Source organism: Semicossyphus pulcher, unplaced genomic scaffold, assembly GCF_022749685.1.
Source record: "Semicossyphus pulcher isolate SPU_LCO1_2020_fin unplaced genomic scaffold, fSemPul1.0.p SCAF_3, whole genome shotgun sequence".
NCBI lineage: Eukaryota > Metazoa > Chordata > Actinopteri > Labriformes > Labridae > Semicossyphus > Semicossyphus pulcher.
The window spans coordinates 22,569,364-22,591,978 of NW_027211704.1; the positions used below are offsets into that span (position 1 = coordinate 22,569,364).

At 40.5% G+C, this 22,615-nt stretch overlaps 2 protein-coding genes across 14 annotated transcripts in view; one reads left to right on the forward strand and one right to left on the reverse strand.

The window, feature by feature from the left end:
• The window catches only part of cast (calpastatin), a 38,535-nt gene extending 20,358 nt beyond the window's left edge, over positions 1-18,177 (forward strand). For 6 of the 13 annotated variants that reach the window (XM_069677635.1, XM_069677632.1, XM_069677637.1 and 3 more), the window contains 33 exons: positions 2,508-2,576; positions 4,512-4,649; positions 5,893-6,024; positions 6,647-6,763; positions 7,107-7,151; positions 7,238-7,339; positions 7,439-7,519; positions 8,044-8,082; positions 8,857-8,943; positions 9,110-9,181; positions 9,271-9,366; positions 9,489-9,590; positions 10,494-10,598; positions 10,726-10,842; positions 10,979-11,083; positions 11,232-11,321; positions 11,796-11,903; positions 12,004-12,108; positions 12,244-12,360; positions 12,492-12,602; positions 12,731-12,844; positions 13,141-13,242; positions 13,505-13,621; positions 13,708-13,821; positions 13,964-14,071; positions 14,172-14,276; positions 14,391-14,483; positions 14,890-14,934; positions 15,070-15,207; positions 15,927-16,013; positions 16,623-16,652; positions 16,910-17,016; positions 17,121-18,177. In XM_069677635.1, the coding sequence (XP_069533736.1) occupies positions 2,508-2,576; positions 4,512-4,649; positions 5,893-6,024; positions 6,647-6,763; positions 7,107-7,151; positions 7,238-7,339; positions 7,439-7,519; positions 8,044-8,082; positions 8,857-8,943; positions 9,110-9,181; positions 9,271-9,366; positions 9,489-9,590; positions 10,494-10,598; positions 10,726-10,842; positions 10,979-11,083; positions 11,232-11,321; positions 11,796-11,903; positions 12,004-12,108; positions 12,244-12,360; positions 12,492-12,602; positions 12,731-12,844; positions 13,141-13,242; positions 13,505-13,621; positions 13,708-13,821; positions 13,964-14,071; positions 14,172-14,276; positions 14,391-14,483; positions 14,890-14,934; positions 15,070-15,207; positions 15,927-16,013; positions 16,623-16,652; positions 16,910-17,008 (3,090 nt within the window). In that variant the 3' untranslated portion in view covers positions 17,009-17,016; positions 17,121-18,177. Of the gene's footprint in view, positions 1-2,507; positions 2,577-4,511; positions 4,650-5,892; positions 6,025-6,646; positions 6,764-7,106; positions 7,152-7,237; positions 7,340-7,438; positions 7,520-8,043; positions 8,083-8,856; positions 8,944-9,109; positions 9,182-9,270; positions 9,367-9,488; positions 9,591-10,493; positions 10,599-10,725; positions 10,843-10,978; positions 11,084-11,231; positions 11,322-11,795; positions 11,904-12,003; positions 12,109-12,243; positions 12,361-12,491; positions 12,603-12,730; positions 12,845-13,140; positions 13,243-13,504; positions 13,622-13,707; positions 13,822-13,963; positions 14,072-14,171; positions 14,277-14,390; positions 14,484-14,889; positions 14,935-15,069; positions 15,208-15,926; positions 16,014-16,622; positions 16,653-16,909; positions 17,022-17,120 lie in introns of all 13 variants that reach the window. The other 7 variants (XM_069677641.1, XM_069677642.1, XM_069677631.1 and 4 more) reach the window with 6 other exon arrangements.
• Positions 18,178-18,478: 301 nt separating this feature from the next.
• On the reverse strand, positions 18,479-21,275 carry cd8a (CD8a molecule). Its single transcript, XM_069677644.1, has 6 exons — positions 21,060-21,275; positions 20,608-20,919; positions 20,382-20,480; positions 20,181-20,288; positions 19,965-20,004; positions 18,479-19,242 (listed from the first exon to the last, which is right to left on the reverse strand). The coding sequence occupies exons 1-6, from the start codon at positions 21,106-21,108 to the stop codon at positions 19,194-19,196; spliced, it is 657 nt and encodes a 218-aa protein (XP_069533745.1). The 5' UTR covers positions 21,109-21,275; the 3' UTR covers positions 18,479-19,193.
• Positions 21,276-22,615: the final 1,340 nt, after the last annotated feature.

The window sequence follows — 22,615 nt, forward strand, 5'->3', positions numbered from 1 at the left end:
GGATAATGATATTTGGTAGATGTAGTTTTTTGTATTGGGACTCTACAGCATCTATCAAGAATCATAAAAAGAACACAAGCTATGAATAAACTCTGATCTGTAAATGTTCACAGTGCAGTCAGACAGTCTTTGTGTTCAAATCCAAACTGTCTCACAACCATAAATAGAAAGAAAAATCAGAGTAATGTTCACTAACAGGCTTGGTTACATCTGACTGTACTTTGTTACAACACAATGGATTGGGTTGGATGTGAAAGTACAAGCAGTAATTCTGACCTGGTGTCAGAGGGGTGGAGGCTCTGTGCTCTTTATTCACACCACCTGTAAGAACTGGGAAGGGCTCTGCAGCATACTGGGCTCCACCTGGAGATCGCTGCACACATTAACAACACTGAGCTGTATGCTCTGCTGCCTTCAAAAGGAGTTTATTTAGTACTGCTCAGACTTGTTGAATTACTCACTCTGATTTGATCCATTTTGAAGCGTTTGTGTAGCATGTCAGTAAAACTTTAAGAGAACGAGTAATGTTATTCTTGTTCCCATGTTAAAGCTTTAAACTAGGTTCAGGGCGGAGCTTAAAACACCCACCCAGTGTCCTCTCGTTGAGGTCAAATCTCTACAGGATGCAGTGCAATGGTTAGAGCTATTGCTATTGATTCATCTTTAAAGTTGTTTCACAATATAATGACTGTTCTCTGTTTTTTCTTTGTTTCCCAATTTCCCCAATTTGTAGTTTAGATCTACTCCAAATGTATGGACTGTGTTCTAATCTGTTGTAAAATTTGCACTGTTGCCACACAATATGAAGTCCAGGGCTGTGTCCTTGCCCTCCAGTCAGATGAAGAAGTGTTAAAAAGAGCCTGGCAGATATGTTACCCTGGTCAGTATATTGACCCACATTTGCCTATTACAGGCCTGATACTTAGAATAATTAAAGTGATTCTTGTCATCCATGTTTAAACTAAGTGTTTATGTAAAGAAATAGATGGAAATACATTTAACGTACAGTGATGTAGTGATATAATGTTATTTGAGTTAACTAACAGCAAAAATATCAGTCAGGACATAGCTTATAATAAATAGGACAAATGCAACTATACATACAGTTTAAAGTGCTCATAGAACACAGACTAGACCAGGTTTGTCTGACTGGTCTAGTGTGTGTCTTGGAGTATGTTATTTTTTGTTTATGTTTTGATATGTTCCCATATAGAAAAGCTACTAAATACTATGTCCATCCCTGCCTCTGTTCTTTACACTGTTAAGAAATTAACACATACGTGTATTACACATGGAAATAAGTTCAGCTGTGAGGTTTCCTTTAAAATGAATGGACCTTAGTCCTGAAACGAGGTGAATTCACTACTTTTAGACAGTTTTAAATAGTTTAACTACAGTAGTTAAATTGACCATCATTGTCCAAGTAGTTTGGCAACCTCAGCTGGTTTAAAACTCGTCGGAAATTTGAGATACTCCTACTTAATTCCTTGTAACTCATACTGAATTAAAAATAGGAGTATTGTGAGATGGGCCACATTGTGATATTTTAAAGAAATCTAAACTATGCCTCATCGACTCCTTAAAAAGAAACATCGACATCTTAATCACTGCTTATAATGTTAATAGGCCCATACACTTCTCTTGATAGTAGCTGAAGTATGAAGTACACCTCGAACCACCGGAGAAGTGATGGGCTTTTGTTTTGGTAAGATAAAAAAAAAAAAAGGTAAAAGACAATAGACACAATAGGGCGCGACATGAGTAACACACATGGGTTATTGTAGTTAACATTTTTGGCAGCAGTTTGTTGCGTCTGCTACAGAAACTCTGATCTTGTCAAGAGGAAATGTAACACAAAGATCACAGCAGCACTGACCTGTGTGAGGAAGCACAGAGCAGCACGGTGCTTATTTATATGTGAGTGTGAAAGAATGACTGCATTGTCGTCTTCAGCCATTGAAGTTAAAGTTACAATCCTGTTGGGTCTTTTACAGACTGACATGAATGATCTCAGTGCCCATTTCACACCGTGTGACATCATCTGATGAGTAAATTATGAAGAGTACATTTGTTGTGAGTTGCTGAGGCGACCAATGAAAACAAAAATACTGGGTGTCTTTGCACTCTGCTGTAAAACAACAGTCACACCCTTCAGTCTGGAATGTAGCACTTGAATCCACCACCGCTGACTGCACTTTGATGGATGTGTTTGTGTGCATATTGCTGCATTACATGACGAAACTGTTGTCGTTTTTTTCTTCCTCTCCTTCATTTATCCTTTTTTATTTTGTTTACATTCAATACAATTTGGGACGAGCATTTCAGCAAGTTTTCCTCCCCATCCACGAACAAGCTGCGTGGAATTATTTGTTTTCTGAAATGCTGGCCCTTGTGAAAGCGAGATGTTGCTCTTCGTCAATCTTGAAATCATTATGATGGTTTCTTGATGGATTTGTCATTGCTCAAACATAACTTTTCTCTCTCTCTCTTTCTGTGTCTCTCTGTAGTCGCAGCCCAGCGAGGCCACGCCCAAACCGGCAGCTCAGGTCTCCACCGTGAAGCCTGCACAGTTTGAGGTATCAAACATTCCTCTGTAATACCCTTTAACCTTGCCTCTCCCTGCCTCTCTCACTGAAGAAAGTACTCACTCTTCCTATGTTCCCTCTCTGGATTGCTGCCTGGCTGACCTTTGACCTGCCCATTATCTGGACTATGTGTAGTATTTCCTTTCCTGTTCCCGTACGGTGCAGCTTTAATTCTAAGTAGAGTGAGGGAAAAGGTTTAGCTGTGTCCTCTGAATGGTAGCAAACAGTAAAGAAAATGTTCCTTTTCCTCCCATTCAAGCACGAGAGAGTTAACACCCAGTTTCAGAGCCAGTGGGAAGCACGTTAACCCTTTAACGGTGCTCTCAAACAATGCATCAAAGTGATTGTACATTCACGCTCAGCTAGATGTTGCTGATTAGAGTGATTGTAAGTTTGTTTAAATTGCACTTTAGGAAGTGTGTTCACCTTATTGGGAGATTGGATATAAAGGCAAACAGTGTTGTGACAGAGCAAATCAACAGGACATGCCTGGAGCGTTTTCAGTGGGCTTTGTCTTTGTCTATTTTGGTGCCTCGGCCTGGTGAGAAAGGCTTTGTTGGGATATTTGCACTTGGTGTACAAACATTTAAAATAGCAATGAATTATAATGACGAAGCTCGTATGACTCGGTCATTAACCTTCAGCTGTAAGTGGCTCTTGTTAGCTGCTGACCTTACTGCCCTTTTGATTCCCCTTGGTTGATGTTGCCATAGTGGGGTACAGCTGCTCGTGTTTCAGTGGCAGCATATAGCACATAGTGGGCAGTATATTATAATAAAGCTCTAAAGGACTATCTTCTTTTTTTTTAACTTTTTTTTCTGGGACTCACAGATTAGTAACAAATTACAAAGGGAATGTTCAAATTTAGTGTTGGGCAGTAGTGGCATAAAAAGCAGCAACGCCCCCTGTCCACATAGCGAAAAGTGCTGGCAGGGCACTGGGGAGCACTGGGACGAAGTGCTTGTGCAATGAGAGAAAAAAACGCTGCTCGTCGGTTACAATAAGTTTAACTTTCTACACAGCTAACAACAAGCTTACAACACGCGATGACGCACAACACTTACCAGCAACATTTAGCATCCGGCCGATCTGCTCCCACAAATGTTTGTCATATCGTACAGCTCCGGGTAGACAGAAACGGAAAAAGGAAAAGGAAAAACTGAAAAGAGATGCTGGCGCTCAGAAAAAGGCGTTATGTGGACACAAACTTACAAATACAGTACACAGTAGTTTATTGTAAAAACAACAACATATTTTTGAGGAAGTAAGCCACTTTTGTCGTGTTGCTCCGTGTAGCTTAGCTTGCTACATTTATCTCTAGGCTATCTTCAGTTTAGTAAATCTTCATTTAATGTAGAAAAACTGGTAGCTTAGCTTCTTACAGTTAACAAATTGCCTGTCCAACACTTATTCTTTTAGCTTATGGTTGCTAATGATGGCTTTACAAAATGCAGGTAATAAGTTGTGATCGTGATGGTTTAAAGGACCTACTAGACATTTCTCATAGTTAAGAATACATGTACACATTTATGGGGAGGTTATTTGACATGGCACCACCACATACAATGTGGGTCGAAGGTCACACTCCAAAACCACAAAGTCCTACATTGGGGCCATCGGGCCTTTGTGTGTGTGCAACAGGTTATTCTTCCTCTACTTTTTTATTAACAATAAGATACCAATACAGTCATTTTATTCAAGGCTTTGAGTTGTTATTTTACAAGCTCACACAGCTTTCTCTCAAGCTGAGCATTGCTCCTCATGCAAAGTAAACTGACTTTCGGTCATTTCCCTTTTCCTATTGTTTTCATTTCCTCATGAAACAGTGAACGCTTTTGAAATCGGCGCAAACAAACACATTTATTGGTAATGCAAACATCCAAGAGATGCAATGTGATCAACTTTTTCACACCTGGTGCGTTGCAGAAAGGGTCATCAGGATCTGCCATGGCTACAAAGCCTGTGCCGGGTACCACGGCAGCAGGCCGAGCCACAGGAAGTGGCCTCACAGTGGGAGGAAGTGCTTCCATTGGGACATCAGGAAGAGATCCACTTAAAGCAGAGGTAGACGGACTCTGGATGCTTACTAAGGCGGAGAGGGCTTTTGGCTGTTTGGGGATGGTTGAAGCAGCTCACATCTCTTCTTCTTCACTGGCTTCATCTTCTTAATATCTTGCAAACCTCTGTGTGCGTTGTCCCTCTTCCTCAGCCACTCAAACATCTTGACCTTTCACATGCATCAGAGGCTGAACACTTCACATTAATGAGCTCTCATATCTTCACGCTTTGGGGTGTTCACGTTCACGCGATCTTTGGAGCTGACTTCATGAATAACACTCTGATGACTTTCTTTAAACACATGCTCCTTGGTTTGTAGACTAACACTACGCTGGCAGGTGCTACTATTGTTGACATGTCGTCCACTGAGGCTACTGTTCTTGACATTACATCAGCTGGGTTGAGGGGCGGTCCGACAGAGATGTCACAGGTAATGGTGTCATCTTGATGAAAGTGCTCTCTTGTTTATTACATTACTGCTGACCATTTTCCTGACGTTTAGATTGAATTTCTACTTGCTGAGAAGTGTTCAGGCACTCTAGTATTTGTTAGACTTAAGGTTTCATTGAGGTTGTGTTGCTGTCAGGTGATTATGTCTTGTGAACAAAGACTGACATGAACATGCTTCCTTGTTGGTCGAGCCATGTGCTTGTGAGATGCTCCAACATCCATGTTTTGTGTGTCAGCTGCTTTCAGCCTTTGTATCAAACAACAAAATTCACATGATGCTGTTTTCTTATTGCATTCTCATTGTTCCAGTAATTGTCCTTCAGTTTATTTGAGGTCATTTAGATTTGATTATCTAATCACACACCCAGTGAAGATAATTCAAGCCAGCTGACTCTAATATTTTGGAGAACTTTGCAAATATGCCAAAGTTTTTCTTTTAAAGATTCTCCACACACTGCATTTTCTGTTACACATTTAAAGCAGCATTCTGGTTCTTCTGAGCTGCGTGTGAGGCAAAAAATCGATTTAGAAAGTCAGCACAAAGGTCAGAAGTACTGTAAAGTGTACACGTTTTGGTTTAAATTAACTAAAAGCACCAGCATTTAACCAAACACACTGATCCATGGTCAGATTGATCAGTTTTGTGGAAGATCTGACCAGAGATCACTGTATATTTTCTTCTGCTTTGTTTTTACTAACACTGTCAAAAGGTTGCCCACATATCCTGTCAATATGTTACACATGCTGTGAATCTTTCATATTTGTGTTCACGAGTTATCCTTTGGCAACATGTTTGTAGACTGCACCTATCTCCCAAGTCAAAACACCAGCTTCAGTTCCTTCTGCTGCCGCTGGAGTGGCCGCATCCGCCGGCTTGGCGGCGTCCACTGCCGTGACCAAACCTAAAGAGTCACCCAAAGACAAAGCCAAGGTAGACCCGACTGCTAAGAGCTTCTCAGATTCTCTTATACTTCCATGGCTCCCTTGAGGTGTATCATTCAAGGCTTTCTTCAGTCATCGCTTTCTTTCTTTCTTTCTACAATACCGTCTTTGTGTTGCACCATCTCATCAGGTTTTTGTTTCTTTCTTTGCCTGAGAACACTCGGGTACTTTCTCTGGACATTGCTCACTGCCTGTTTCTTTTTAACTTTGAAGGTGACCAGTTGGGAAGTAGAAAGGGCCATTGTTCTCTCTACGAAGCCCTTTGCGCAGCATGCCTACACTTGTTATCATGATTGATGAATAGTGCACACCTGTCCACTTGCAACACCTCACACAGTCGAAGTCTGAGTCAGCCAGAGGAAACATAATGGAGAGTAGAGGCCGAGAGTTTTCTGACTTCGCTAGTTTCATTGCACAACACCTGCTGACACTTCTGAACTCATGACTGTCATCAAGTTGGTTGAGGATTTCTTTTTTCCGACATTGGTCTTTTAATGAGCTGTCTATTATTTCATTCTTTGGATCTAGTTCTGTATTTATGCATGCACAGCGAACCTGTATGTTATCTGGCCTATAATAGATAATAGCAAATGCGTTATATATATTTTTAGAGTGCCACTGCCATCACAACATCAACATCAAAGCCAGCAGCAGCAGCAGCCACGACTGCGGCTGGAAATGTGTCTGTACAGGGAAAGAAGGAACAGGCTAAAGCGGCACAAACGAAGGTAGATAATTGCGATGTCAACTGCGGTGGAGGCTGATACTTTCTTCCTGTGTATTTCTGTGTCTGTTGGATGTTGATGGATATGTTGCATTCAATGTTTTTATGGTGCTCTGACCGCATCAATACTGTGCTGTCAGGACCTGGTGTGTTTTGGTGTCAGACTTTGGGGAAAGGTCTAGATTGAATTTATATTCTATTATATAAAGACAAGTTTGGTTTAGGCTGCTGTGTGGTGATCAATTTGCAGTCAATCAGTTTCTTGAGTAAAAGCACAATCACACTAACGATATCCATGTGTTTCATGTCATGGAGCTCAGTGCACTGATTCTGCCTCTCTGTTGCAGGTGCAGGTGGAGGTTCCTCCCAAAGCAGCTGCAGGAGCCAAGCAGGTAAACACTCACAGTAGCCACAGTATGAGTTAGCATTGATTAGCATGTTGCTTGCTCTGGTGTGCTGAGTTATGTTGCATGTGCAGGCACCAGCAGTGGATCCATTTGACGCCTTGGCCAGCATACTACCATCAGCTGATCCTCTCGTCCCCCAACAGCCTGTTTACACCGGGCCAGAGGTCAAAGAGGTACAGCAGAGCCACAGTGTGTGTGTGTAACTGTAGCAATTGCATTGAGCTGCAGCATGGAGCTGATTTGAGTAACCATGTGCGTTGCATGTGTCACAGCATGACATCATCTCCGAGAGGGGTCAGAGGTGTGGAGAAAGAGACGACACGCTGCCTCCGGGGTACAGATTTGAAGATATGGTCAGTCCTGCTCAGCTTTCCCTCTCCATCACCTCTTTTGATTCATAAGTAGCTTTGCTGCAACGCTAGTGGAGTGTCTTCTTGTCCCATGGACAGACTGCTGTGTGAACACTTTTTTACTTAGACTGTTTCTTCAATAGGAAGTTCACTGTCAGGTTTGTGGATGATCTGGATTAGGGGTTCCCAACCATTTTTCCTTGGAGCCCCCCCTGGCCCGCACACACCCATACACCAAAACAATAAAGTGATTAATTCCACATCTTTATTGGCAAAAATGTACATTTTTTTAGAATAGGACTGAATAGGACTGAGTATCAACTGCATGTGTTTTAAGTACCAACTCAAATGTGATGTGACTTTAGCAATACACCTGAAAGGTACCAAATGCAGCCATCAATACGGGGATTAATTTGTTATTGCGGTGAACTGAGCCTTTAAGGCAGTATTTGTTGACCTACTAAATAATTTCACAATGTCCACTTTTTTTCTTCTAGTCTTAAACAAATCTGTTTTCTATTTTTTAGGCTCCGGCTCCTGCGGACTTTAAACCCAAGGATGTCCCGGTAAGTGAACAACTCTGCTAATGTCTCTAAAAAACCTGAATTGCTCTTTTTTCCAGTAATGATCATACACTAACATGACACACACATTCAGGAAGCAGTGTTTCCTCTGTGTGATCGTCTGGTTCCTCTAGAGTGGGGAATGTTGCATTACATGGTGGGTGTTGTCTCAGCCAACAGCACAGCACAGGGTCCACCTTCTCTGTTCGAGCTCGTTGGCTCTTGTCCGACCAAACCCAAACGCTTATGTTGATGTGTGCGTGTGTGTATCCACAAGACACACACTGAAGCGTTTGTTATACTCTTAGATATCCACCCATATGTATCTTACTATTTACTCAGCCTCAACACACCCACATTTGCATCATAGTCGACTCCCACTTTGTGAGCTTGTCTTGCGAGAAGCTCTGGTTCAGTGTCTCACGATCTCTTTCCACCCCGATACTTTCCTCCGGTGTGAGTTTTAGAGTTTTATCATATTTTCGCTTAATCTGAACAGATTTGCGTATCAAATTTAGGTTTTAAGAGCGTTATATTTGTTTACTTGTCTCAGTGGAATGTGAAGGGAGTGTCTGTACTTTTCCTTCACTGTTTTTACATGCAGTCTGGTTTGCATTATTTTGCCCTTTTGTTTGCTTTTAACTTGGGAGGAGATGCCCTCTAGTGGAGGATCATGTTGCGGATATGGAACATTACTTATTAATCAGAGGACTAGTTTTGGATAATCATGTCTGTTTGTTGTGTTGTTACCTGATGATGATCCTTTTTTCCTCTCAGAAACCCCTGAGCACAGACGAGGCCCTGGATTCTCTTACAGCAGGATTCATGTCTTCAACTGTTCCAGCTGCATCTAAGAAGCAAGAGGTCAGAGTCTTAAAGCATGTAGCACTCAGCTGCGAGTCCATCCTCCGCCTGTAAACCCCGACAAACGTCCCTTCTTAACAATCTCAGTTTGGCAGATGTACTCTTAAATATAAACATAATGTGTCAAACAAATTCTCACCTCGTGTTTTCTTTATGAACTATATAGAAAACGGTCCCTGTTGAAAGCGTGAGTGCCTCCTCTGCTGGCCCAGCTAACTTTGCACCACCTCCTGTGAAGGTAAAATAAAATGTTCAAGTCACTGCAATGTCCTAATAGTGGTATCGGACTATCGGACTGAAGGAGTTGATGTCTTGTCTCTGTTACAGAAATCTCAGACTCCTGCAGCTGCTCCCCCTGCTGGTAAAACGATGCAGAAAGATGGTTTCTCTCTGGAGGCCGGACTTCCATCTCTTTCAGCCAAGGTACAGCAAGCTCACACCTCCTTGTTTTGCTCTGGGCTGGTCTTATGTTTGTATTTAGTTTTCTTTAGTTTACTAAGTGAAATATAGTTAATATTAAAAGTTGTATGTGTTTGCTATTGTAGACAGCAGCTTCTCCTGCAGCTGGGTGCATGGCTGCTCCTGTTGATAAAAAAGCCAAGATTGAGAAACCCGTAAAAGTGGACACCAAGCCCAAGGTTGATGACGTAAGGTTTACATGTCCTACCTGCTCTTCTTCTTATATTTGAATTAAATCTAACAGATGATTATTAAGCTTTTCTGCTGCCCTCTATATAATGATTAAAACAAATATTAATTTGGGTATTTATCCCACCAACCTGTCACTCAAATTTACACAATTTGCTGTAAACATCACCCAACTTTTTCTTATATTCAATACTCTCAGACTGCTGCTTTTGTTGACTTCACTGTGGTGGCTTTTAACATCCATGGAGAATTAAAAAGGGCACTCTATATGACTGGAGTTTTTTTTAATGCAGGTGTGAACAGGAAGACAAGGCAGCTAAAGCATGTTTACCAGACACAGGCTTCATCTGTCCCTGGAAAAACTGATGTTTCAAGCTGGTTCAGCTTGTTAGCATACTAACATCTGCTAATTAGCAGTAAGCATTAGTCATAAGAATTGTTAAACTTTTGGAACCCATAAATGTTTGCAGACAAACAAGACATTGTTCCAATCTTTCAAGTGCAGACTGAGATATCTCTCAGGATAAATGATAACTTTGACCTGCTGGTGGGGCTAGATAACGTCAGGGGATCACCCAACATCCCGAGAGTTCATTGGCTGAAGAGCCATGTTGCTAGCATGGCTAGTGACAAAGAGTTTTAAATAGTTTTCAGCAGTGAAAAGATCTGGATACAGATGTTTTTGTGGAATAAACAGAGCTACAGGTGATAACTTTGGTTCCATCATCACAATAATGATTGTAACACAAGCCTTTAAGTATTGTAAGAAGTTAGACTACTTAGAGATACCGGTATTTAAAGATTCTTATCAGATTCCATAGTGCAACCTTTCAATCAAGTAATATAACGTTTTTTACCGATAGGTTACCAGATAATTTATTTTTAACTTGTCCTCTCCTCAGGCTGCGCCGATGTCTCTGGATGCTCTCAGTGCTCTTGTAGACACGTTGCCCGCTGACGCACCCAAACCAGAACTGCCCAAACTCAGACCAGAGGACATCGTCTCGGTAGGAGCGCAATCAGCCACATTGTTTTGTTCCGTCCAATTCAGAGACCTGTCCTCTCCCCTGAAGTAATGACTAAAAAATATACCCCCTAATAATATTTAATTTCCTTCTCTTTTTCATCTTAAAGGAGGACAAACACAAGAAGGAGAAGGGTGTGCGCGTAGGAGAGAGGGAGGACACAATTCATCCCAACTACAGGTTTAACAAGGAAGAGCTAGAAAAACTGCCCGCTCCCAAACCTGAGGTAAGATGGGGTAAAATAATTTAAAGGCTCTTAAATTATACTTAAGTGTGTTTATTTCTCTTTTTTAATGACGAGTAAGAGCTAAACACTTACAATGCAATGATACTGATTGATCTTTCCCTCTGTCCTCCTGCAGCCCACCATGGGCACTGGTGAGGCTCTGGACATTTTGTCTGGAGAGTTTAGTGACTCAGCAGCTCCTGCTGTCCAGTTTCCTGTTGTTAAGGCTCTTCCTACACAGGTACACTGCTCCACTGATCCATCACTGCTTACAGGAGGCAAAAAATAAAATGCAAGCAGAGATATAGTCCCTATAATCTCTTTAAATGTCTGTTGTTTTAGAAAGTACCTGTGATTCATCCTGTGTCTTTTTTTGTCTGTTTCTGCAGATAGCTGTATGCCATGGAGCCCCTGCTGTTAGTAGGCCTGCTCATGCAGATGATCTCTCTCTGGAGGGAATTTTGCCTTCTACAACAAAGGTACAGCAAGCCCACAACTCCACTAATGTAGTCCCGTACTACTTTATTTGCACACTTATGTAACTGAATTGTTCAAACACAACAATACATTTTATATGGGTATTTATCCCACCAACCTGTCACTCAAATTTACACGATTTGCCGTAAACGTCACCCAACTTTTTCCTCATATTCAGTACTCGCTGACTGCTACAGTTAGTTGAATTCACAGTGGTGGCTTTTAATTTTCATGGAGAATTAAAAAGGGCACTCCTTACTCTGGAGTCTTGGCTCTAAGTCATCAGATTCTCACTTTTTCTGATACAGGTGTGAACAGGTAGACAAGGCAGGTAAAGGATGTTTACCAGTCTGTCCCTGGAAAACATACGGCTGTTTGAAGCTGGTTTGACCTGCTAGTGGTAGCATTTCAAGAAGTTAGACTACTTAGACTGGTATCTAAAGATTCTTAGCAGATTTGTTTGTCTGTTTCTGCAGCTAGTTGAATGTCATGGGACTCCTGCAGCTGGGTGTATGGCTGCTCCACCTGGTGTAAAAGCCAAGATTGAGAAACCCGTAAAAATGGACAAACCCAAGACTGATGACGTGAGATTTACAGTTCCTACCTCCTCTTCTCATTAATTCTGAAGTAAAGCAACATCTGACAGGTGTGGATTATCAACTTATTCTTTTGTCCTCTCCTCAGGCCACGGCGATGTCTCTGGATGCTCTCAGTGCTCTTGTAGACACGTTGCCCGCTGACGCACCCAAACCAGAACTGCCCAAACTCAGACCAGAGGACATCGTCTCGGTAGGAGCTCAAACACTCGCACGCTTTGTCGACAGCTTTTCATTGCAGAAACCCTCATGCTGCTCTGTTGGCTGTCCTTGGCATTGCAATTTCAGCTCCTCACACGTTCATTTCCACCTTTTGTTATTTTAATAGGAGGACAAACACAAGAAGGAGAAGGGTGTGCTCGTAGGAGAGAGGGAGGACACAATTCATCCCAACTACAGGTTTAACAAGGAGGAACTCGAAAAACTGCCTGCTCCCAAACCTGAGGTGAGACGGGGGAAAATAATTTTAAGGCTCTTATAATTAAGTGTGCTTAGCTCTTACTAATAATAAAACATGAGATATAAACACTTACAATGCAATGATACTGATTGATCTTTCCCTCTGTCTTCCTGCAGCCCACCATGGGCACTGGTGAGGCTCTGGACATTTTGTCTGGAGACTTTGGTGACTCAGCGGCTCCTGCTGTCCAGGCTCCTGTTGTCTCTTCCTCAGCTCCTCCTACACAGGTACAGCCAAAAAAAAAGCCTGATCTACAGAAAAGTCATTCTTGCAGACGAATGTTTTTTTATCATTTCCTAATGATAGTGTGGACACTGTGTTGTCACTAAAAGCCTTTGTGTCTGTTGCGTTCCAGAGCAAAGTAGAGGATTTGTCGGCTCTGGATTTACTTTCTGGAGATTTTGTGGGTCAAACTAAAGCTTCAGGAGTTCACGCTCCCCTCCCTCCTTCTTCCAAGAAGACACCAAAGGTAAAGTTATTGTTGTGTGTGAATTTGTGTGTGACTGCGTGTGGAACGTTTTGTCCTTTTTGAAGCATTTGTCTCAATAATAGGTTTGTAGAATAATTGGAAATCCTTTTTGTACTCTCAGCTGCGTGTGCCCGTCCTTGTAATTTTTACTGTCCCAAGTCTTTTGTCAGTGTTCAAGTGTTTGTCGTGTTATGTAACCTCCTGTTTAATGTTTCCTTCTAATTTTTTTCTTCTAATTTTTAAGTTTACTATTAAAACTGTGACATGACAGACGACCTCTCCTGTCCTCTCCTCAGACTGGCGCTACTCTGGATGCTCTCAGCGCTCTAAGCGACACGTTGCCAGCTGACGCACCCAAACCAGAACTCCCCAAACTCAGACCAGAGGACATCGTCAAAGTATGTTACACACATACACACACCAAAGGTTTAAACACCAAGCACACATTGTTTGTCTTCATTTACAACATGACAATAAGCCCACTTAAAGAGAACAGAACCAGGCTGGCACAATGCCCGTCTTTTGTTATGATGATGTGTGTTTGTATAGTTCATGTGTTATTGTGTGTTTTGAAGGCCTAAATGGATTTGAAAAATGAGAGTGAACACTTCACCTTGTGGGAACTTTATTTGCTAATGTCTTTTTGGATTTTTGCCATAGGAGGAGAAACACAAGAAGGAGAAGGGTGTGCTTGTAGGAGAGAGAGAGGACACAATTCATCCAGACTACAGGTTTAACAAGGCGGAACTAGAAAAACTGCCTGCTCCCAAACCTGAGGTGAGACGGGGCAAATTCACTGATGAGTATTTTTTCCAACTTAAAACGGTGTCCAATGAATAACTTGCCGTCCTTTCCTCCTGCAGCCCACCATGGGCACCGGTGACGCTCTGGACATTTTGTCTGGAGACTTTGGGATCAGCTCAGCAGCTCCTGCTGTCAAGGCTCCTGTTGTCTCTTGCTCAGCTCCTCCTGCAAAGGTACACTTTAAATCCATCACTGCTTACTGTAGCTGTGAAAGACACATGCACACATATCTCTTTGCAATGGAAAGGTCCTTTAGGAGTAATGATAGTGAAACCTACACAGATTTTATACACTTTATCCTTTCCCCTCCCTCAGGCCTCTGCAGATTTGGCTCTGGATGCCTTGGCGGACGACTTTGTTACATCCACTGCTGCTACGGCTGTGAAGTCTGCCGCTTGTGTTCCAACAGAAACCGACCCACAGGTAAACACACAAGTACATCTCTAAATCCTTTTTGACTATCAATGCTCTCTGAATCCCTGCAGCTATGTCAGTGTCTTTCTGTCTGTGTTTGTGTACTCAGCATCTAGCGGGAGCAGACAATGCCCTGGATGCTCTGTCGGACACCTTGAAGGATATCAAACCTACCCCCCAGCCCGCCCCAGTTCCTGTCAAAGACATGGTTAAGGTAACCAGTATTGCCTCGACAGCATAGCTAGCATCTAAGACAGTACTTTCACTATGTGCTCAGAAAAAGGCCCGCCAGTCACTCCATCTGTCCTGATTTGTACGGTTGTTGCAGGAGAAAAAGGCTGTTGAAGAGAGGCTGATTAAGATGGGAGAGAGAGACGACTCTCTTCCGCCAGAGTACAGACCAACCGAGGAAGACCTGAAGGTAAACTGACATCTTTTTTTGTACGTTCAGGGCTTTACTGTTGTAACAAAAAAGGATGCTTACCTTGTATGAGCCTGGACAAAACTGATCATATAAGTGGACTAAATTAATTTGCTTTGTTAAAGTTTTGTCAAGTAGCTGATTTAAGCTTGGTTCACCGTGTTGGTGCATGTTTTGTGAGAAACTACAAGAATATAATGGATCCTAATTTTTGATGTTTTGTCACTATTTTATGCAAAAACAACAGTCAAGCATTTTTAAGCGACTCAATGGTAACAAAGAAAGGAGACATTGTTGGGTAATTGTCTTAAATGACAAATTCTTAAAGGGATATGCTTATTTACAGTATGCAGTAGTAATGGTTATTTTACTGTGTGTCTAATTTTCTTCAAATTAATTATTAAAGAAAATGGCAGAAGCAAAGGCAAAAGCAGCTGCTGCACCCAAGGAGGTAAAGATGCAAACAGACACACACACACACACACATACACAGAGAATATATATATATATGAGCAGCGTACCATTACAAATATTCCAAACGTACATGCAGATAGAGTTTGATTGTGTGTCTCTGTCTGCCTTGTAGAAGGGTATGGATGATAAAACAGCCCTGGACCTGCTTTCCAGTGAGTTCTCTACTGCTCCTCTGCCCAACGTAACGGCTGCATCATGTGATGCCACAACAAAGCTGGAACCTCCTGTGCTGGACTCACAGCCCCTGAAGGTAGCACAAAAATTTTGTATAAATAAATACAGATAACAAGTAATGGTAATTTATTTAAACAGCACCTGTGCTTTTCCTGCCATGGAAAAAAGCCTACACTGTTTCTGCCATGCACTCTGTACACTGATGTTGCTTTGAAGGATTTGCTATTATGGAGGTTTTAAGGTGACTGCACACTGCTCAGACAACGCCCAACTCACCTCAACTTTCTGAAGGTGGCAGTTGCTGGTTGCATTCTTTAGAATGTTCTGAAAACCGACTGCCAGCTCCACACTGCCCAGACACCAGCTGACAGGACAGACTTGGACGAAGTGGAGGGCTTGTTAACTATGGCCGAAGTAGTGATTCGTTCGCGAGAATAGTATAGTTGTTAAGGGAACGCACTCTCAGAATGTTGAGGTTTGTTAGGAAAAGGCGCACATTGGTCCGACTTTCCACGACTCCACCAAACACGATCTGGACAGGTCAAACTCGAACAACTCGATCCGACAAACCCAGACTGTTGGCGCACACTGACCCAACAGTTGGTGATGGTTGGAGTTGGTCACTGTTTGTCTCGGCAGTGTGCAGCCACCTTGAACTGAATGGACATTTATCTATGCAGGATTGTTTCAGATTTTAACTTTAACAACTAAACTACTGCCTAAAGTACATGAATTCATCATGAGCTGACGATATTTGTTTCTCATTTAATCATTCTTTTGATTCTTGTCTCCCAGCCGATGGCCGGTGCTGTGCTTGATTCCATGGCCAGCACCCTGCTCCCAGACGCCCCAGAGTTCAAATCTAAGACAGACAAGCCAAAGGTAAAAAGATCTGTGTGAGATCGGGATGTAACGGTCCATATCAGATGGAACTAATGAAAATGGAACTTGAAAGATCTTTGATAAAAGTGAAGAAAAAGACACTTTTATCAAATGTCTTACTCAAGTTTCTGAATTAAACGGCACATATTGTTAATCTGACACACTATCCATCATGACCATTGATAGTGTTTAGCCTACAATCAATAAAATAAACAGGCACCCAATTACCTGTTATTGTGCTGCAGTCATCTGGAACAACTCTTAATCTACTTAAGAGGCATCTCAAGATAAATGAATGAGCGATTTGAAGTCATAAGCAAATTGATAGATACGTAGCTTTTATTGTTACGTTTTTGAGAAGTTAAAGTGTTTTTCCATTTATCCTTTACATACGTCTAAAATGTCACTTAAATCTGAGTCTTAGTAAGCCTGATATCTATGGTAAAAATCTTCTATTGGCTAATGGCAATTCATATAAGGTGCATGCTTTTTAGTTTCTGTGTTGAATGGCGCCCTCTGTAGGTTGCTTTAAGGCACTAACTATCAGTGATCACCTCGTGAATCAAGAAGGAGCTGCTGAGCCTAATCAAGGTGTCAAATTTGTTACAGGGCAAGAGCAAGTCAAAGTCAAGGTCTAAAGTAAGCAAACTGCCTGCTGCATGGAGACCTAAATCAAGCTGCATATGCACTATAATGAACTATAAATGTGTGTTTATGATTGAAAATAAAACAGATCTCTTTTGGCAGAGCATCCTTAAGCTGCATGTGATACACTCTCATGTCTGTACTTCATTGATTTCCTCAAATAATTAAAGTTAATCTGTAAGATCAGTGCATGCAAAAGTGCTGCTTTTTCTTTGCCTTTTACCTTTTTAAACTTGAACCTTTCATTTCAGAAACACCATGCAGAGGATCCATCTAACACTGACCAGCTACCCGCTCAGCCAAAGTCAGACGTTGTGCCCACATCTACAAGGAAGGGCGGCAAGAGCTAGACCACTTGGTAAGGTTTGTTCTCACCTTTTGCATGATTCTTACCTGATAAAACATGTAACATGAGGAGGGTCAACGCCCATGCCTTTACACTGACAGATGAATGTGTTGCAGGTTGTCGGCGCAAAATGTCCTCGTGGCCAAAGGGACGAATTGTTGAGGGAGCTGCTCTCTGGATAATGTTTCTATTTTTCTAAAACATCAAGAATGTGTGGATGGAAGACAAACCTAGACATTCACATAACATTTGCAATGCACACACACACACACACACACACACACACACACAAACACACACACACATATCTGAGTGCAGCGCCTTTTTTGCTCGGTTTTATACGTATTTAAGGATCAGAAGTTTTGGGTTTCTGTCTGGTAACGAGATAAAGGTTGAGAAATGAGTGACGAAAGAACAAGAAAGGAAGGATTCAGCGGGGCAACTGAGAAGTTAAAGACATGTTTTATTGGTTGTTGTTTAGAACAGGCTGAGGTAAGGGAGGCGATGCTCATCAGAGTCTTGCATGATCACCTCAGCTGACAGTTTCTGTTTCTCCAATGATATCTAATATCACAACATGCCACTTAACTAAGCCTGGTGCTGTTGTAACACTGGTTGGAGCAGTTGTGACTGTCAGCTTTGGTGGTAGCAGTGGGTGTTTAGTATCGGGATGTTGTGCAATCTTGATGTACACAGAAAAGCCAACTTTTCTTTCACGATGTGGTAAGATGCCTTAAAGACACTAGTGTACAGCTTAGTTTGCTTATATTTTGGACAACACGTAGTTTACATTATTGAGTATGTGGAGGATTTTTCAGGAGGTGTTCTGCTTAATTCTATATTCGAGAGCTTCTTGCAAATGCCTTATAGTTTCTGAGGGTCTTTTGTATGTATTTGGCCTTGTAGAAAAATAAAAATACTGGTGTCCAAAAGTGCACTTAGTGACTTTGTAAACTGTCCTTGTTTGTATACTGTAAAAAAAAAGAAAAAAAAAAAGATTTTTGCTCTACATGAACACTGTATAATTTACAAAGGGCTTTCAAAGGTAAAGTCAAAAATCATTTTACTTTACCCAATTATTTTTTCAAAGTCAAGGTTTTGTGTGGGAGTCAAAAGATGAGCGATATTTTAGATTGTGGGAGTACTGATTAAATAAAAAGAATGTTAAAGTCAGAGTGGTGTCGTTTCTGAATGTTTGGTTTCTGTGATTTGTGTGGGGGAAAAAACAATATAAATGGCTTTGATATGTAATAAAGGCTCAATTCTGCAGGATAAATGTGTGTGAATTAAAAATGAAGGGGAACAAAATCTCCTCTTAGAGTATTTTTCTCTTCTTCTGTCGTCTTGGTTTTTCGCTCTGCATACAGCTCTAACAGCCCACTTCCTTCTGACTGTGGGGGGCTTATGACGAAACAAATGCTGAGAGCCTGAATGAGGGAGTGGTTTAGATGTGTAAAAAACAAACCCAAAAATAGACAACGTAAGATATGCAGTGCGGCTGAGAGAGCGCTCGTCTGAGTGGTTTCACATTTTATTACTTCATTATTTTTTTTTCATTTTACAAAAACTTGTGAAAACTACAAAAAGTTGTATAATTGTGCTGACTGTACTGTACTGTATTGTACTGTACATACAATTTTACACACGAAAGTACAGGTACATACATGTTCATCATTACTTTGCAACCATTTTGAGTACTGCAGATTCACATTAATTAAAAAAAAGATTCAACATTTTATCTTTCAACCTAAAATGATTTAATCATATTTAATTAGAGCAAATATCTAATTTTAACTTATTTTAAAAGTTCTTGCTAAAACTGCAAAAGTAACAGTAATAACGTTCAAAAATCTACATAGGGAAAGTATATACTGAGTAACGAGTTTAAAAGTAACTGTCAAGCTAATGTAAATTAGTGCACTAATTGTAAATGAAAATAAAATAAAATATATACAAAAGAAAAATCTCTTCTTTACATTTTGCCTTTACATTTGACAGGAAATTAAACATGAATCATATTGCTGAATTTTAAAAAAGTATTCTCAGGACTTTCTAATATCATCATTCATGATGGTTGCATAAACAGACATTTCAATCACATTATTTCATAAAAGGAGTTCAACTGTGTTCAACAAAAATGTAAAATTATTTCAGTTTGAAGAAATGTCTGGGAAACTGCACAATTTAGATTATGCACGCCTGTTGGTAATTTGTTTTCCAAGAGGCATCGCCCGAGGTCTAAAGGAGATAAACAAGGTAATAAAAAATAATTATTATAATGAATAGATAACTTAGCTTACAAAACAATGCAAAATTGAAACAGGGCTGTAGCCACAGTTGAGGACACTGAGGTTATGTTTCCATATATTTTTTATAGCAATTTGTGGGTTTTAGCAACCTAATATAGTTAATATATACCATGTTTTAAAATAATACATGGATAGAATTTAACAGGCTGATTTTAGATTTTTTTCCCCCGAATTCACCACAGGGGTGAGACAACAATAAAAAAATATATATATATATTTAATAAAATATTTAACAAATTTAATAAACAATATCTTCCTCTAACAGCCTTGTATTCCAGGAGGAACAGAAACGCCTTTAATCTGCACTTAGAATTAAAACTATAACACTTAATTAAACTGACCTCAGAATTTTGTTAAGAACAATGTAACTTGGTACTAATTTCAGGGAAACCCAACCTCTGACAGTAGTCTGAGTCACAGCTGAATTTCTAAGCATAATTTTACTTTCAGTCATTTGCTTAAAAGAACTGACTTATTTTAATTAAAAAAAAAACCTAACTCGGCACATAAATATCAAAGCAGAGTAATTAAAATGAACAAAATGAACATTTACATTTGTATTGTTGGTTACTTCAGCTTTTCTAAAATCCTGACCACAGCCCTAAATGATAAGATGATATTAGATTCGCAGAAAATAAATATAGAACTTACTTTCTGTTATAGTGGTGTGGGCACCTCCGTGTCCTTATTTCTGAAAAAAAAAAAAGTTTCAAAAACTTTGCAAAAACATACACACACAGATTAAATAAGGACAAGCCGTAAAAATAGCCAAGGAATAAAAGGCAGAATTATTATAGTCAAAAAACTGCGATGTATCTACCTTCATGAAGGCTGTGCTTTTAAATTTAAGGTCTGAGATGGACTTACTGTTGCAGTACAAAGTGGTGACGACGAGAAGTAGGAGAAGAAAGCCACAGCCGCCGACGAGTGGGCCCAATATGACGGGAGAACAAAGCAGCAATAGACTGGTTTCCCCTGCAAAGCATTGATTAATTTACTGCCTGTTCATTGTGAACATGCAGGTGATAAGAACCCAGGACACACAATATTGTGATTTGAAACATTTACCTTGCTCTATATTATGGCCGCAGACGCATGGTGCGGCAGTTGTGCATGGAGTTGCTGTGGTGGTTCTCAGTGGTGCCTTTGTTGCAACTTCAACTTTTTCTTAAGACAGAAGAAAGATGTGAGGGGACCTGTGACTGAATATCATCATCATATCTTTATTATGCTAAATTTAATAATAATAATAATAATAATAATAATAATAATAAAATTAACGAACAAAACTCACCTCCGGCCAGTTGAGTTACTTGGCCAAACTTCACTTCACTGCTTTTCTGAGACACACAGCTGTAAAAACCACTGTCGCGATCTTTGTTGAATGACTTCAATATGAGGATGAATTGTGCACTCTTTTCGTGACTGAAGATGGGAGCAAGGGATGTCTTTGGCGCACCCTTGAAGTCGAAAGATGCAATGAATTCGATGCCAGGTGAGGACAGCACTCGAAACCAGATGACAGTGGTGCCCTTCTCAGTAGGGTTACACTTGATTTCAACTCTCTGCCCATCCTTTATATTCTCAGCAGCTCCTGTTGTAATTTCTGAAACATGATAAAATGGGAGCAGAAACATCATTCACCACCCAAAAGCGAAACGCTAAGAAAAAAAACCATTGAACACTTGTAGGCTGCCACATAGTAGTATCAGGCTTATCAGTAAAGGTCATGTAGGTCAAACTTACTTTGATAAAACACCAGAATCATCAGAATCAGTATCCACTTTTGGTCCATTTTAATCCTTCAGACAACGACAGCTCTTAAACTTGTTTCTGTGGTGTGTTGGAGCCTGGTAGAAGATAATTCTGCAAGATATCACACCACGCCCCACCTGTAACCTTCTTCTCTGCTGTGTCAAATGAGATCATTGCAGCAGTGTTGCACAGACCTCCTGCAGCACTGTCGTGGTCTGTCGGATGTTTGCAGTGAAGCCCCCCAATCTGCACTTTGGTTTGAAGCTTTTATCTTTATTGACGATATACTGACACACAAACGCAGCCGTGCACATTATGTGGGCTGCCAAGGAAGTGAAGAAACTACACATAGATCATTTTATCAAGTCTGTGTGCTGTAGCAGCCCACTTTACGCAAACACAACTCTACACCATGTCTGTACTAATCAGGCAGAACATTTAAAAACTAAAACTTTATACATTCGGGTAGAAATCTGCTCAGCTAAAGTTCCCTCGAGCAAGAATGTAATTTACTTTGGTCCTTCACCTCCCTCCTGTGTTTTTCTTTGACAGAGTAGCTGTGGATGGATTGAAAGGCTCTTTTGGAATTCATACAACATTTTCAGTTGATTTTCCTGCTGAAACTGCAAATTGAATGGATCTGGACTATAGAAAAGTATAGGCTCAGACCTTATGAAAACAACACCTTAAATTTGAATGTGAGTGGAAGATATATTTTGTAATGCATGTTTCCATAAATATCGAATGTATTTTTGTGAGAATATGTGGCATTTCAATTCATTACAATGTAATAGGCGTAAAGGAATGACACTGGAATTTGACAATAACTAAACTAGACCTCTTTTCTTTCTTGTTTCCTTCTTTAACTCATTTTTAGGCTTGTTTTTGCTTTTGTCATGCCTCATGTGTGTACACAAGTGCGTTCAAAGATTTGTATTGTATATAATACTGATATAAAACGATTAACCTAGTTTAAAAAATGCCCCCAAATAATTGGAAATTACAAAAAGAGAAGTAAAAGCAATATTACGCAAAAAAATATATTTTATCATGAACTGATCTCATATTCTGTCTGCAGATAGATGTTATATTTACTGTGACGTTCCTGCATCCCTTCCTGCTGTTGTGTGTGGTTCAGTTTCCTGGTTCAGAGGACTAAGGCAAGGTTTTGGGTGGGACATCAGAAAATGGTTTACACATGAGTAGCTTAAAGTGTTTTCTTCTTTTTAATTTTATTTTGTGGAAACGTGTTAAATGGGCTTCATAATAGAAAACATACAAAACCTGGAAGAAGAGAAACTCAGTCACAAAATGATTAAACACAACAAAAGCAGAACTCAAACAACCAAATATACAAAAACACACATTTTTCTTCTTCTGAGAAGGTGAAAAATGTATGAGAGGGGTTTATGTTTGTAAAGCTGTGTTGGTGTGTATGTTCATGTTGTGATGTGGAGGGTGACTGGCGAAAGGGTTAGGTGAGGTTGGGGTTTGGTGGTGGTGGGTTGGGGGGGTATGGTTAGGAGTTGCGGTAGGAGTTTTGGACC